This window comes from Nipponia nippon, unplaced genomic scaffold (genome assembly GCF_047370975.1).
Source record: "Nipponia nippon isolate SJK-2023a ecotype South Korea unplaced genomic scaffold, ASM4737097v1 scaffold_8, whole genome shotgun sequence".
Classification (NCBI taxonomy): Eukaryota; Metazoa; Chordata; class Aves; order Pelecaniformes; family Threskiornithidae; genus Nipponia; species Nipponia nippon.
The window spans coordinates 47242926-47259929 of NW_028262402.1; the positions used below are offsets into that span (position 1 = coordinate 47242926).

Consider the following 17004-nt stretch of genomic DNA (forward strand, 5'->3'; position numbering starts at 1 on the left):
GTACATGGGTCTGAAAACATAGTCAGTCCAATACTTTGCATTGACGACCAGACACGTTTAAGCAGGAAGCCATTTATATTAATAAGTAAAAGGTTTTGCATTTTGTTTCTTTCAGAAGGTGTGTGCAGGGAAAAGAAAGAATATGAATAGCATCTGAAATGTATAAAAGCTGTTAAATGTTATTCATCCGGCCCACTTACACTGCTGCCTACTTCCCAGGAGAAGGAGATGCAACAAGAAAACCTCCCGCTATTTACTTCACTTTGCTTATCTTCCTCAGTACCCAAGCTACACTGTTTCTGATTTTACTAGACAATTTTCTGAAATTAAGGTAGGAAATGAGTTAATTTCCCTCAATACAGATTGTAGCATTGTGCTTTTATTTGTGTATTCTCCAAAAGGTATTCCAAGTGCTTTGCATGTCAATTTGTAATAGAAAAGGAATCTTGTAAAACAGAAAGTGTGCTTCCATCTTTAACATGGATTTGTACATACCTTAAAAAAATATTTCCTCCTTTTTTTTTGTAAAGAATTTGGAAGGTTACATATGACAACAATTTACCTAGATCCTTTTTCTTCCTATAGTGATGTGCTGAGATTACCAGAAAAAAACCTCATATTGAAAAATGCAGTAAATTCATACATAACAATTAAAAAAATACTCTGGGTAGAAACAAATTCAAATCCTAAGCAAAATAACAGGACCAGCTGCAGCAGAGGCATGACTTAACAGTCATAAATCAATTTTAATCTAATGATAAAAATAATTGCATTTTTTCTTGAAACTCAGAGGGGAAATTGAAAATATTTTGAAATTACTTAAACCTGGTAAAACAAAAACTGCAGCTAAGAATTCAAATGTATTTCTTCATGCAAACCAATATCCTCGTATGGCTTATAGTTATTGACTAAAAAAAAGGTTACTTTCATTTTTAACAGAAATGTTGGGTCTTCTTAGTTAATTTTTATTCTCCAGCTGAACACTCATCTGTAAATAATGTGTTTTTGAAAAATAAATCAAACTGGGTCACTGCAAAGTCATCAGGCACTCTGGGGATGGGTAATGTGATACTGTGCCTTTTACATTTAAGTTGCCAGTTTAAATCCCGTCTAGGCCAGCAGTGACTGAAGCCTACTGCCAGATGTTTCTTGTCATGCCTATCAGGTTGGTAGACTTAGTTCATTTTCCAGTGAAAAAATAACATTTATATATGGTCTTGTGAAACTGTCACTGAAGACAGAATAGCTTCTGCAAACTGAACTATCCCATATTACAGAATCACAGAATGGCTGAGGTTGGCAGGGACCTCTGGAGGTCTTCTCGTCCAACCCCGCTCCTCAAGCAGGGTCACCTAGAGCCACTTGCCCAGGTTGATGTCCAGATGGTTTTTGAGTATCTCCAAGAAGGGAGACTCCACAAGCTCCCGGGGCAACCTGTCCCAGTGCTTGATCATCCTCACAGTAAAAAAGTGTTTCCTAATGTTCAGAGGGAACCTCCTGTATTTCAGTTTGTGCCTATCACCTCTGGTCCTGTCTCTGAGCACCACTGAAAAGAGTCTAGCTCTGCCTTCTTTGCACCGTCCCTTCAGATACTAATTCACATTGATAAGGTGCCTTTGAGCCTTCTCTTCTTCAGGCTGAACAGTCCCAGCTCAATCAGGCTCCCTTTGTATGTTATATGCTCCAGTCCTTTAACCATCTTAGTGGCCCTTTGCTGGACGTGCTCCAGTATGTCCATGCCTTTCTACTGGGAACCCACCACTGGACAAAGCACTCCAGGTATATCTCACCAGTGCTGAGTAGAGGGGAAGGATCACCTCCCAGGACCTGCTGGCAACACTCCTCCTAGTGAAGTCCAGGATACTGTTAACCCTCTTTGCCACAAGGGTGCATTCTTGCCTCATGTTCAACTTGGTGTCCAGCAGGACCACCAGGTCGTTTTTTGCAAAGCTACTTCAGACACTGGTGTCATCAATGTGTCCCTCTGAGATCAATGGTATCTGCCTGTGAGATACAGGGTCTTCCATTCAGATGGGGCACATACTAGGAATGAAATGTTTGAAATTGCTAAAACTAAGCAAAGCTGACTTATCTCAGTGCAGGGCTAATACACACAAATGGGCACTAGACAAACTTATAAATTGCTTTTCAACTGACACAGAAAAATCTGAAGCAGTTACCATACTGCAAGGCAGTATAAAGAGGTGTGATGTAGACACATACTGAGAAACAGTATAGTTCAGATAAGAAAGAAATGTTCTGTTTACAAATCAACTCCTAGGCTTGCACATTTTCTACTCAATATATGTTCAAATCTGAGACATTTTGATGTTCCAGAGTAGCAACATTAATTGTAGGTATGTAGTTCAAATGTTTGTACTACCACATCTTAGTGCATCATCACCCTGATACCTCAAGATAATACTTAAAATAAACTGACTTATACGTGGGCTGACATCCTGCATAATTCATCGTATTCATGCCCACTGAGGCCTATGGACATACATTTCCTGAGAGAAAAAGAAATGTTTATTTTATTGCTTAATCACTTCAACTGTAATTAGGTAATGAACTACACTTTTATTTCAAGGTATTATTTTACTATTTCAATTGTATTATTCTTATTTTAACATGTATTGCATATCTTCTGTCCATCTTTGAAGATACTTCTACGGTATTTGAATGAGTTCTTATTTTACACTCAGAACAGACCACAATGGACCTCTCTACAGGAGACATTCCTGCACCCTCGTCCCTACTATAAAAAAATTTTTGTGGAACTCATACACAAGGCCGCATCTATTGAGCTAAATTATCTCTTTATTAGGAAAGCACCAACACCACATTCTTCAAAATTACTGGAATTTTATTTGCCTCAGGCTTATAACTTGCAACCAAAGACATTGTGCAAAGAAAGCAAAGATTAAGTACACTTTAGGGAAAAGGTGATAATCCACACTGGTAACATATAAGATCAGTCTGATGAAAGAAGCCATCCATTACACTATATAGATTGCAATATTCAATAGCATTTTTTAACCCAACTTCTTTAATCGAGGAAAGAAAAGTTAAGCGAAGTTTACAGTAGACATAAATTTGATACAATTCAAAAAGCATTTTTCTGAAGATCGTCAAGCGTAAAGTGGAAAAATGTATATGGGACAAGGTAGATGAAGGCTAACTACTGTACATTTATAAGCTATTAAACAAAGTTGCATATATGTACCACAGTGTAAAAAAACAATACAGAACAAATAAAAACTTTGAAAACTGCCTGATGAAAACTAACCAGTGGCTTTTAATGGCTTCTCCTGGCTATCAATGCTACAAAAGACTTCTTTTTTTTTGTCTTTCTGATGCCACTGAAAAACACCCTATCAAATGATAAAACCAGGCACAATCAAACCATTACCGAGTTAAAACCAGCCCATAGAAATATACTATCAACCCACATTTTCCATCAAAAGCTTTTTTTTAATTTGTTTTGTTGTTAAATCTTTTGAGGCCCATTTGGTCACAGTATGTTACATTTTTGTCCTTTTTTACACCATGATATCATATGTTTGTCTGGCACTATCCTAGAGCTAATTTATAGAGAATGAGAATGCAGAAACAACCCAATGTCTATTTGACAAAATGAATTCACTGGGTGTAAAATAGGAGAAGGGAGAAGAGAAGGGGAAGGGGTCAGTTTTGCCAAGAAAATAAACCCTATGGATCACTCATCATCACTTCCGCTTGCTTCCGACTGGTCCTAGAGGTAAGAGACACAAGACAAGTCAGAAATTCTTTGCCAGCTATTCTGTGGAATTTGTTAAAGAAGGACAAAAAAGAGAAAGTAAAAGGAAGAAAAATGACAATTAAACTGACAAATCAAGATAGCCTTAAGAAAGTACTATGTTATCTAATATTTCTCTTTCATGCCATTTCATTTAATTGTTGTAGACTTCTTTAGAGAAGGAAAGACAGAGTCAGGAAACACCAGATCTTTCTTTCTACCCAGACATTTAAAAACAACTGGGAAAAGGTCTGTTTTCATTTGTTGCAACAAATGGTGTAGAAGCACCCACAAAAAAACAACCCAACAAAATCAAGCTAAGAGTTTTTCACCTCTTACAAAAGCAAACAGACCATGAGGTTTAAACGTTCAATGAAAGCAGGAACAGCTCCAAGAAATAAGCTCCAAACTTCTTAGACTTCTTGTCTTTCAGCACTGGGACCAGATTTCATAAGCACACCCAGATACAGTTAACATTCCCGCCCAATTCTCTCCAGATGATCAACACAGATTAAAAATGTGCTTAAGCATGAATAGTTGGGAATTCTGACAGCAAGCAGGACAGGGTAGAGACGCAATCACTGCAACCACTTCCACAGTCTCAGTGAACAAAACTTACATTTTCATCTTGATCCTCATCACTATCATCATCACTCACGACAGGCTTGGCTTTTGCTCGGCTTTGCCTCTTCTTGCCTTTTCCTTTCTCCCGACTTTTTTCGTCCTTCTTATTTAGCTTGATTTTGACTTTCACTGATTTTGCTGCAAAAAGTTGAACAGCACACATGAATGTAACTTTCACTTATCAACTTTTAAATGCTGTCTCTCTTCACAGAAATTCACCCTTGGCAGCAGCATGAAAAGATATTCCCCTCTGTTAAACTTAACAGACAATTTTTTAGTTTAAACTACAGAAATGCTATGGAGGTGACCGGCAAATTTTGAGTAGACGCCTTTCTGAAGAACATGTTAAATTCCTCATTCCAGAATATCCACTCATTTCCAAATGAACCGCTAAAGTTGCATGCTTTGTACACCCGCATGACGTACTTGGAAGAGTAGCTCAGGGCCAAGTACTACAGTTCCTGTAACCAGACAGATGGGGTAGCTGGAGGGTATGGGTAGATATATTGGGTGGCAGAAAGCGGAGTGAAGGGATCCCTCCTTTTCCACTGTATCATGTTTCAAAGTCTGCAGGGACTGAATAAGTGTCACCTCCTGCTTCTGAAACAATCGGAGTTTCACTTAGTCCTTGTTGCATTCAAGAATATTTGCAACATCTTCTGGTTCTTAACCAGGTGATGAGTTTTATATGTCACACCATACCTGCAGGTTGATCACCCATGGATAAAGACTGTCGCTAGCCTTTCCAGGCACTTCTATTTACAAATAACATGAACAAGACCAGAAGGGTTTATAAACACTCATGACCTGTCAGATCAGCTCCCACAAAGCACCTCTGTGATTTGTTTCTGGCTTAAAAATAGTTTACTATGCTCTAAGAGGTATAGCCAGAACATACAGCCAAAAGATTTAAGCTGAATGTTAACACCCAAAGCAGTGAACTTAGCAAGAAGTTACTTTCACCAATGGAAAACAGAACCTTAAAATCATGCAGATTCTGCAGTCTCCATGCAGAAAAACCTCCCCTTCCATCCCCAGATATGTTTTCTTTTCAGTATTTAGCAGGGGACTCACATTCTGATTCTGATTCTTCTTCTTCATCATCATCTTCGTCATCATTGCTTTCATCCTCGCTTTCTTCTTCTTTGGCAATCTTCTGTCGTGCACTTTTGAACACAGACTGAAGAACAATGGAATCCTCATAGATCTACAGTATGAATACAAGCCTATGTCAGAACTGTAAAGTCAAGCAATATCAAAAATTCACAGCATAGACCTTAACTTCCAGTGCAAACCCACAGAGTACATGGCATTTCCAAATACTGAGTAACAATGCTTGTTGCATGAATTTTACAAGAAATGACAACATTAATTTTTCATGCTCTAAATGAAGAAATTTGTCAACAGTGAGCCACAAAAACTAACTCTTAAAACGTATAACATCTAAAATGTCCAGTAAGGGTGTTTTTCTTATTATTTTTATTACTACAGGAACTATTGTGTATTTTCATTAGATCGTAACAGCCTTAAAAATTGCCAAAGCAACAGACTTCAGCAGTAAGCACCTTAATTAGAAAACAGGTTATAGTCTAGCAATACAGTTGATAATGACAAATGGTTAACCCTCATGTTAATTAACCTTTGTTTTTTCTGAAATCCAGAGTGGCTACAAGGAAAATAATTTATCCCAAGCAGCTCATTCCTTCCTTCCTCTCATATCTGAAAAGACTGGAAAAAAATAATAGTAAGTGCTTGTTCTAAACTTAGCACCTGTTCTCAAACATTCTGTAGCTTGCTAAGTATCTTGGGTACATCAGATTTTCTCTTGAGAGTCCCCTCATGCTTGAGGTTAAAGAGTGAGAGCACTACATTTGGCTTGTCACACATTTCTCAGATTAACACAGTAATCTTGTCTTGCTGAGTATCTGGGACTTCATAATAACCTTAACAAATGAGCTTGTACATTGTGTTTTGTAAAACATCAGAAGCCAAGCACGGTACAATTCAGGACTAGACAATTAAGAATAGTTAACAGAAGGGTACAGAGTCATAAATTGTATTTGGTTTTATCATCATCATCATCACTTGAACTACCTTGGCTGTCATACTACTCCTTTGGCTAAATTACAGACTTTCTTGTATAAAGGGACACTAAGTATTTGTGAGAAAGATAACGGAAGGATTTTTGGCTGCCATTATCCAATCTGTATGTTAAAACTGATAAAACTGCTCTAATACTTCGCAGGTTCAACAAAACAAATTAGAAAACCTTTGTTCAGAATACTTTACATGAAATATGCAATCTTTCTTTTTCCACTTGACCGCCAGGTCCTTTCTACAAAACGTGCCTTTCACTGCAGATTGTTCACCATTTTGTAAGTATTGCTGTGCTTTTTGTTATGAGATGTTTGACTGCTCTTGACCATGGTAAAATTTCTTGACATAATAGATAATGATCACAAATGTTTTGAAAAGGCTTTCCTCCTATTGTCTTACAACACTCATGGGCTGTGAGACCTCACAGCTTCCTTCCTTGAAGTCAAATGATTATTGACTTTCTTTTATACCTACTTCTTTTCAAGCCAGCTATCGATAGAAGCCCCTGGGTTCCTCCTGAGGACCATTTATTTTTCTTATGCATAGGCCTAGCATATTCCATTGTTCTTTGGAATGGCTCTTTCAACTAACCTTGCTGTCCTTTCTCAGACCAAACACTTTTCTAAGACAAAAAGAATTAAGGACGTGCACAACATCACATTTTTTTAATGCCAGTCACTACATATTAAGGTATTACTGCGATTCAGACTTTGAAACAGAATTTCCTAGGGAAATAAAGGGTTTTTAAAAATTATTTTAACCTTCTTAATATGGAATTATTTGTAATACTCAGTATCTATTTTGATCCACAAAAAACCTGGGGCTGCTTCAGGAAGAGCCATGCAAATAAAAGTTTTCTTATTTTGACCAAAATCCAATTCCAACATGTTTACAAAAACCAAGCAGCAATGACAGTGGAACTTCCTTCAAAAAGGGAGAAACAATGACAACAGAACTTCATGACAAATGGCAACATTAATGACAAATCTTCTGTTTCAACAGACACATACTACTTTTAACCCTTTACATGTCTGTGTTTCATTTGACCATTAGAACACAAAAAACTTTTCAAATCTCTGAGGTTGCACTGAGGACAAAAGCTGCAAAACACAAAGTCTGTCTCTCCCTGAAAACCGCTCATAAGGTTCCAGCTCAGATGGAACTGCTTTGCTTCAAGGAAAAGAAGCATGCATCATACTAACAGAACAAACACGTAGAATTTCACTTGAAGTCACTGTGTACTTAAACAACTGCCTGAATTTGGCTTTGGTTTTGGGCGCACATGCAAATGACCTAGTCTACTGAAGTGAACTGGTATGTCAGAGCAAAGGTGGACCTGAACTGTTAAAAAGAACGAGGTAGCCTTAAGAACTGGAGGATTGCTGCAGAAGCGTCCCACAATTCACTGGAAATCAAAATGAATGGTATGAGAACTTACCAGAAAGAAACTTAAAAAAATATTAGATACAAGTTATTTGGGCTTCATGCTATAAAAAGTAATACTAGCTCTGGTAATTAATGTTGGTACATTGGAATGGAAGATAATACTGCAACACTGATACAGGTTGGGTTATTTCCAAACAGAGCAGCAATAGCTACTGAACATTTCTATCCACTCAGGATTATTCCTGTCAATTCTAACACCTCTGCCTAACAAGAGACCAGTTTCCTATTAGCAACTTGAGTCATTCTGATGAGAGTAATTTCATTATTCTTCCCATTTAGCTACTGATTTTTCTTTGCCTCTCTTTACCTCCTCTACCAACTTTTACCATTTTCTAAAGTCTCAGTGATACTTTTTGGTATTAGCTTTCCTTCCTCTTTTTTTGTTTCATTTGTTATCATTAGGTATTTATAGCTGTTTTACTGCTATGTGACTAAGCAGTAAATTGGCAATTTACATTTGGATATGTAGCAAATTTTGTCCCACGCTTCCTATCACCATTAATTTTCTTATTAAAATATTTTTTAGCTGATTTGTTTATAGGTTGTTTCCCTATAACTGAAGACAGTAAAAATACCGCACGTACATATTACAGCAAACATTTTCTGTCTCTGGATACCAAAAATAATCACAAAATGATGAGCTATATTCAACAATCCTTCATAATTAATTGCATGCTATTTTTAATTTTTAATTCTCAAACTTCAATATAAACTCCCCAGTTTAGCTAAGGGTCATCAGCAATGTTTAGGAATTTGAAGGATGCATTAGTATTGGCAGCATCAGCCTTCAGCTTACGTTTACTTAGGTTTCTTCGAACATCATTTTCTTCCTCTTGCACAGTACGGGAGCTGTCTTCATCTTCTCTGTTTCAATTTAATATTGTGTTTGCATCACACTATTTGCACCTCATCTATAAAAATAATCATCCAAGACTATGTTTCACTGTATTCTTATCTGTCATCCAGATTTTGTAGTCTCTCCTTTTCTGTCAGTTTCCTGTTCAGAATTCACAGCACTGAGCGCATTCATGTGTGTGAAACATCTATTTGAGATGAGAGATTTTGCCTTCTAAACCTCTGAGATTCATCTGGGATTTATTATTACTGTCTCTTAAAATGGACACTGATCTTTCAACATTAAAAAAAAATAATTACCAGAGGGTTCAGAGCATATAATGCTTCATACACAAAGCTTTACTGCTGGACAAACCTTGAATTTGTATCTTCCATTAGCAGAACTGAGGAGTTCACTATGAATTATTTCCTCAACATCCTGTCCTAAGCTGTACTGTTAATCTGCTTCTTCTATCATCCACATCTTCACTGCAGTAAACCCAAGCTGATGGATCACTCTACACGCACTGCCTTTTACCGTAGATTCAAATAGTCTTACAGCAGCTCTAAACTACACACAGATCAGAAAAAAATTATCTCAGAATTAAAGTCAAACCCAATTTCTCTGCATGCACATGCTGCAGCTGTGTCTATTGAATTCTGGATGATTCTAAGAATCCGGGAATTTTTCTCTATTTAAAGCAAGAATTAAAACACAGGCTTTATATACGTAATATAATAATCCACAAGCACTGAAAACATTAGGGAAGGGAAACCTGTATGTTTAACACAAAGTGGTTCATTCAGACCTGTGATCCCTCCAAATTGAATGTCTGAGCATTGTGACACAGCAACATGACGTCTTTCTCCAAGTCTCCAAGACTCCGATACTTATGGTTGCGAATTCTTTCCTGTTGCATTTGTTGTGGAAATGAAGAGAAGTATGGATGGGCAGTGGTGCAGAAAGAAAAATAGCAGACACGACACTGAATTAATATTGGATTTCAACACATTAAAAGCGTTCTCTTTAAAAATTTTACCTAAGCATCAAGACAAGTAACTGTTAAAAACAAATAAAGACTTAAAACCTATTGTTAACGTATTACTCAAAAAAATACACCAGGGTAATAGAGTAAAAATTAAGCAATCGCTGAGTGAACTGGAAAGGACAAAAGCAACAGAAATGGAGCTCTTTTGCTAAAGGGAGTTCCAGTTTCTTCTTTCTAGCACAGAAACAAAATAAGCTATGACATGAATGAAAGTCATGGAGTTAGGACATCACCTAACGTGCAACAAGCTGCCTAAACCCCATCTGCCAAACTGTGTTTGGATCTGAACTGGCTGTTCCAAGATGTGATGCTAGTTTAGGAATGACCATATTCCCCTAGAACAATTAACCCTTTGCAAACACTGTGTTTTTACCAAAGATGTGCTCACAGATTCACAATTAGGTCTTTGCAAAAAAGACACTGAGGCATCATCTCTGAAAGTGTCATTCATGTCACACTGCTACATTTTGATTTAACTTTGAAATTACAGTGATGTACTGCAATACACACTAAACAAAATTCCTAACAAGGTGTGTAACAATGTTTAAAATCTAAGCCACACAGGTACATGCAATATTCATGTTGTTGTAATTTTAATGACAACTTCATGCTCCCCTTTCTGTATAACAAAAAGAAATGGAGAAATCTCCACTCCCAAAAAAGGTTCTTACCTTTATCTTTTTGAAGTCTACCGGTTTCCTAATCAATTCATAATACTCTGGTAATTCTTTCCTAGATGGAAGCTGAATGAAGACTTCACTTAGCTGCCGTCCTGAACTGTTGAGAAAAACAAACCCATAATGTAAGGAATTACTACAACTTTCTCATAAAACACACACACACACATACAATCTAATTATAAGGGGGGGGGGGAAGAAAATCACAATTTTTTCTTTCAAAGAATTGGAAATTGAACCCTGCTCTGATTTTTTAATTTCGTACAGATAATTTATTTACAATTTAAAACATATCCTTCGTGCTGTTGTCCTAACATATCACCACCATTATAGGATCATATGTGTAGGAGGCTTTATGGAAGCAGGATCAGGATTTGAATCTGAATTCCTAGTGGTTTGCTGAGCACAGTCTTCTCCTTTTCTCAGTTTTGTTTTATAAAATTTTTAGCAAGTGTCCCTCCTGTCACTATAAGTTTATCTTCTTCTTGGTCATCTTATAGTTGTTTTGTACCTCCTCACAATAGCAAACCATTTGTTCATACTGATTTCCATTATACCAGATGCTGATTGCTATCAGGCTAGCTGTTGCAACAAAAAAAATTATTAACCTCCATTAATGACTGTTAGGTTTCTGGGAAGATTGTTGTAACTGTATTGAAAATCACTACTGCCATTTGTACTGCTTATCTAAAAACCTTTCAGATCTACGAACATCGCCTATCACTTACAGGTGTTCAGAATTTCTAAAATTTCCAGATTTCCCATTGTTCATCCTTTATTAATAGCTATTTTAATACTTCCAAATTGAGGGTTTTTTTAATCTTCTTATTTGTGGCTTCCCAAATAATACATGGCTATAAGTCACCTGGAGAGGAAATGTGTTGGTAACACTTATGGCCTTACTCTTTTTTTCTTTTTCTCCTGTGTGCGTGTCATTTTTCTCACAAAGTAGTAGAAAAAACCTCTGCTGAGAGGAACTGTAATTCACCACACATAGCATTCACAAGCATTTCCTGGCCCACATTCAGATGTTTCCTTCTCTCACAGCTACTCCAAAAAGGCCCTGTTTTCTCATTTGCGTCTTCAGATGGTAACTCAGGGATATCAAACCTTCACAGAAGCTGGGCAAGAAGGCTGCCAAGTCCCGGTTCTCCACCTGAGTTTCTCTCTTGCAGTCACCCTCCACAGTGGTGTGGGATCTTATCAGACACATTAAACTAATACTGAATTGAAGGTTAACTGAGGCAATTCTGCAGTAGAGGATAAGGATGATAAAAAGCACAGCACAGCTCTGTCCTTTATGAAAGTCATGAATGCCTACTATATGTTAGGCATTTCTTAACGCCTGAAATAGCATCAGAATTTGAGGAGATACTGTTTTTCTTATGGACCTCACACACCAATGAACAAGTAAGAATAAACAGAATTTCCTCATTTCCTAAATAGCTGTTGCTCACCTAATCAAGGATTTTTTCTTGTTCTCAGTTTATTCCTGGGACACTGCCGCTCCTCATATACCTTGCATCAGAGAGGACAATAATGTAAACGCTCTAATTGCAGCTTGCTAATCAGTGCTGTTCAACCAATATCCTGGTTGCCAGCTGGCAGCTAGTGTATTATTCCATCCAGTGCAAACCTAGAAACCAAAAGCCTCTGTCTCATCCTGACAACTTTTCCCTGGCTTGGAGCAGCAGAAGCCATTCCCCTTGCCTGCTTAGCAGTACCCGCCAGGCTGCCTCCTAGATTACAGCAAGCTTATGGGACATGCATGAACACACTTCTGGGTGCTGCTGCTGCTGCTGCATGGTGAGACAAGGCGGCGTACTGTGCATCTCTGTCAGGGAATGTGAGACTGAAATCTGTCTACCCCATACAGCTGTTGGGGTTGATGCCCCAACAGACCACCTGCACCTCACACTCCAGGCAGTTATTAGCAATTTTACCCAACAGATCTAATTTATTTGGGAAGCATCCTGTTACTGAATTAGAGGGAATCATAAAATGGCCAGATAATTGTCATCCCAAGTCTTACTATTTCTCTCCTGCCAGCAAATAATTGTGAAACTCAAGCCACTGCACCTCCCATATCCTTTGGTACTGATTTACACCGAAGAGACAAATTCATTACTTTCATACTTCCCCTGTCAAAGTGGGAGGTCTTTATACTATGGATTTAAAGGCACCAGTCTTGTTAATGATTTATGGGAATGACTATGTCATGCCACATGACAGAACTTGCCTTCATCTCAGACCGCCCTCTCAAAGAGAAACTGGAAACAATACAAGGAAAAACAATGCATTGAGTACACACTACACAACTGACTAAATTAACATGTTTCTACTTCTTCACAAATTGAGGACTGTATTTTTTCTTTTATAAAGAGAAGTGTTGAGTACTCACAGCTGAAACTGAGATCAAGGACATTTCTTCTGAACCTATAGAACACCAAGTACTCTCAGAAATCAGATTTCTGGTGTCCAAATGGTGTCTTAAAATTTAAGTGTCTATTCCTCATTTGTAAAATGACAATAAAATGTTGTGAAAAAAGTTCTGCATTCGGGCATTCATTAAGTGATCAGTGCCCACCTTGTAAATACAAGGCACTGGTCCTGTGGAAAAGCAAAGCAAAGCAGTACACTGTCACGACATTACACAGCATACTGTAACATACCTTCCTGAGGGCATCACACTAAGTTTCCGCCTTTCTTCTGTTATATAGAATCATAGAATCATTTAGGTTGGAAAAGACCTCTGAGATCCTGTTTCTGTGTGGTTATAGATGTAAGCTAATCCTTTAAAAAATGTTAAAAGCTGCTTTCAAAACTTCATGCAGTATGAATCTGGATTTGCTATGCAGAAGGACTGAGTTATCATTGCTGTGTTTTAAACTTCAGCAGCTTTCTTTTAACAGAAATATCTATTTGAGAAAAATTACTAAACCACTGATGCTGCTGTTGCTTCAACTACACTTCAGAGTCTAACAACAAATAGAATGATTTAATTATAAAGGAAACAGCTACTAATAATCTATTTTTGATTAAATTTTAAAACATGTTTAGCATACCTGTCCTATTAAAAAAGCTCCTGATGATTATAGAGCTTTTTGTCTCACAGCTATATAACTCTTCTTCTCTTTTTACATATACATACCCACCCTTACATTGCATTTTATATTAAAAAATTTAAGCAGTAAATTATTAAACAGCAATATTCTATTTTCAAGATATAAATCTAACCAACTGTGATTTGTTCACACATTCTGTTGAACTAAGAACACCATAGAAAACCTTCAAGCTTTTGCTTGATATAATTAATTACTGACAATCATTTAAGGCCGTGAAAGAAAAAGCATTAAGGGCATGAAATATGCAACAGACAGAAGACTAGTGCCTGATTTTGTCTACGCAGATCAATAACAGCTTATTCTGTTCTATCATTTTTACAGAACCTCCTCTCACAAAGAAATATTATCTTCTGCTCCCTTTGTATATGTGCATCTATACTGTAAATTAATGTGATTTTTTCTTACATAATCTCAAATGGCTGTGTTGTGGATACGACAGGAGAATATTAGTAATTATTAATTCAACTCTGATTTTAATCCCTGTCCCCACTTTTGTAATTAGAAAATAATAACCACAACAACTACCACATAAAAATCATGCGCAGTAAAAATCACTTATGGTTGCCTAGCAACTAGCAGGATACGTGCTGAAGGGAAGAAGGACGAGAATAAATTAAAAGACCCGACTGTGAAAGAACTGTGAGTGACAGTTCACTGCTACTGCATCAGCTCAACATGCTATAACTATGTGTGCTCACATAAAAAACACTTTCATGCTGTGTGAGTTAAAAAATACTGCTCATTTTTAAAATATTTTTGGTTAGCAAAATACTTGTGCTCAATGTTTCTGATTTTCGCTCATTTTTGTCAAACTGCTTACAAGGTGCATAGAAGCATTTATTTCCAGCAATTTAGTCAGTATTATCTTCAGTGGAATTAAATGCAGGAACAATTTGGCCTCATTTGTATGAGGCTCTTTTTTTATTTGTTTTCGCTGGCAGTATGTGGCCAGAAGCAAGCCACCACTGACCTGTCAAAAGTATTACTACTGTCAACACCTTCTCTCCTTTGGAATCAAAAGGAGAGACAACTATGAAGCTGAAACTACAAGACATTCTTGTATTTCTGGCAAATTTCACACTTTTAACAAATACTGAAATTCAATTTAGAGCGGGTAGAATGAAGAGTCCCGCACGCTTGCCATAGTCATAGTGCTCACAACCAGAACCACAGTGTGAAAATTACAACTCCTGATCAAATGCAACCCACAAGGACGCTCTTTAAAAAAAAAAGCGTGTGTGGGAGGAGAATTAAAAGAGCTTACATAGCGAGGTGGTTCCTCTGTATTTAACAACTTCCAACAGTAACCCAGCTACGTAGGGAGATGATTCATTTTCCTTAAATGTATTTAATGGTTCTTCCTTTTCGGAACTGACTGCAGTAATACATGGTGGACCTGTCCCCATCATTGAAATGGAAGTGGGTAAAAATACTTCAAAATGTAATTCCTGTTTTTGACATATGGCTATGTACTCCATAACTTTGGCTTGGCTATAAATAACAATTATTTGCTTCGCATGTTTGAATACTGAAGAGTACCAGTTGGCATAATTAATTACTAGTTAGATTAGTAATGGCTAATTACATTACTCACCATTTTACAACGGTTAAAAACTTGCAACTTGAGAAAACAGCTGGAAATAGTCTGAATAAAATGCATTTCACATACACAGAAAAATACTCTCTCCCTGAGCTATGTCCCGTCAAAATTAGAATACTATGGGCATGAATTTAAACATTTTGGCTTTAATGATGCAGTGATCAAAATGCTGAGCACCACAGACAGGGGAAGTCTCTTGCCAAGTAGAAAACATGGACAGGGCACAACAACCCCACCCTCCCGTTTTCTTACCATCCTTATTAAAATGTGGTCAACAGCCACCTGCTACGGAGAGCAGGCTTTGTGAGGTTAACTGGTACACCATGCAAGTCCTTACTTTAAGTCTCACGAACAGAGCAGAGAGCAGGTAGACCACAAATGAAAACCACTGTATGTAATAGAGCTATCAGCGTCCTGGGACTCTTGAAGTCCACTGTTGCTACCAAAACTAAGCTAGTACAAATTAGCAATAGCATCAAACTGGCACCCAGACAGGAAACACCAAACTCTTGATGCAAGGCAGAAGAGGACAGTGGATTTGTAGGGAAGCTCAAGGTTACAAGGTATGAAGTATCATTCTTTTTCTCCACTTAATTTTAACAATCAGGAAAGGGAAGCTACACTTACTGCTTGTCTTCCTCTGAAATGAAAAACAAAGGAAAACCTTCAAAAGAGGAAAAAGATAGTTTGGGGGACTAAGCCTGCAGGTGCATGATGCAAAATCAGCAGCTGGGGCTCAAATTTGGCATACAAATTCCTTATTCTGAAAAGAAAATCTATCTCCAGTACAAGTGTCCCTGCTTTCAAAAGGCTAAAGCATTTAAAGTGGACATACAAACTAATTTTGCTTTCTGAAAACATAACATATTACCCATATGATTCTATGATTATCCATTTCTACAGGCATTTTAGAGGGAAGGAAAGATAGGTTAAAAGCATCAGAACTGGGAAAAAGTGTGACAATAATGCTGGACTGATGCATTTCAACTTGCTCTCCTCTAAACAGGTGTTTTACACTGCAAGATTAGAACAAGGTACAAGGCTGCAAAGGCACCTAAATCTTAGTTTAAGAAATAATTGCAACAAAATCCCAGATTATAATGTATTATTGCAAATGAAGTCTGCAAAGATGATGCATATACTTTACATTGGAGAATCAGGATCAACTGTGTAACTGGAAAGGTGTTTCCAGGTCCTTGAATCTAGGGCCTTGGTATTGTAAATAATCATGCAAAAGTTTTTTAAACAAGGAACAAAGCCCAAATCTATCTAGGTATTTCTGCCCCGCTATTCCATATGGAAATGTTCCAGAACTCTTAGTTAACAACTTGAACGTAGTCATGAATGTTTACACTCATATAACCTCATGATCACCATCCTGTATTTTACATATTTCTACACTCTCCTTGCGTTTATGCTTCCCTTCTTTCCCAGGTGAATTTACTGAAAGCAATCATCTTCCCCTCTCAGATTGTGCTGTGTTTGGATAAACAAACCAACCTGTTTTCTCTTGCAAGACTCTCCCATGCTACTTATCATTGCAATAATTATTTACATTTGTCTCAGTGTAAACTAATCTTTCTTGAATGGAAAAAGTATTCAAGTACTATATACAGCAACTCAGAAGCATTAATGGTGTGACATCTAATGGCATACACATATAATGAGTATTTCCTCATCCACACAGGCAATAGTGTCAGGGGCAGGTTCCTATTTTCTTATGGCTGGACAATGCTGAAGACTTGTAGTTAGCTTTGATCAATAATTTCTTTGC

The 17004-nt window shown here is 37.3% G+C and overlaps 1 protein-coding gene across 4 annotated transcripts in view; it reads right to left on the minus strand.

Moving 5' to 3' along the window:
- Positions 1 to 2802: 2802 nt before the first annotated feature.
- SMARCA2 (SWI/SNF related BAF chromatin remodeling complex subunit ATPase 2) overlaps positions 2803 to 17004 on the minus strand; it is a 114109-nt gene continuing 99907 nt past the window's right edge. For all 4 annotated transcript variants that reach the window (XM_087742556.1, XM_087742558.1, XM_087742557.1 and 1 more), the window contains 5 exons: positions 10500 to 10605; positions 9589 to 9690; positions 5477 to 5609; positions 4398 to 4540; positions 2803 to 3754 (listed from right to left, as the gene is read on the minus strand). In XM_087742556.1, the coding sequence (XP_087598682.1) occupies positions 3719 to 3754; positions 4398 to 4540; positions 5477 to 5609; positions 9589 to 9690; positions 10500 to 10605 (520 nt within the window). In that variant the 3' untranslated portion in view covers positions 2803 to 3718. The remainder of the gene's footprint in view (positions 3755 to 4397; positions 4541 to 5476; positions 5610 to 9588; positions 9691 to 10499; positions 10606 to 17004) is intronic.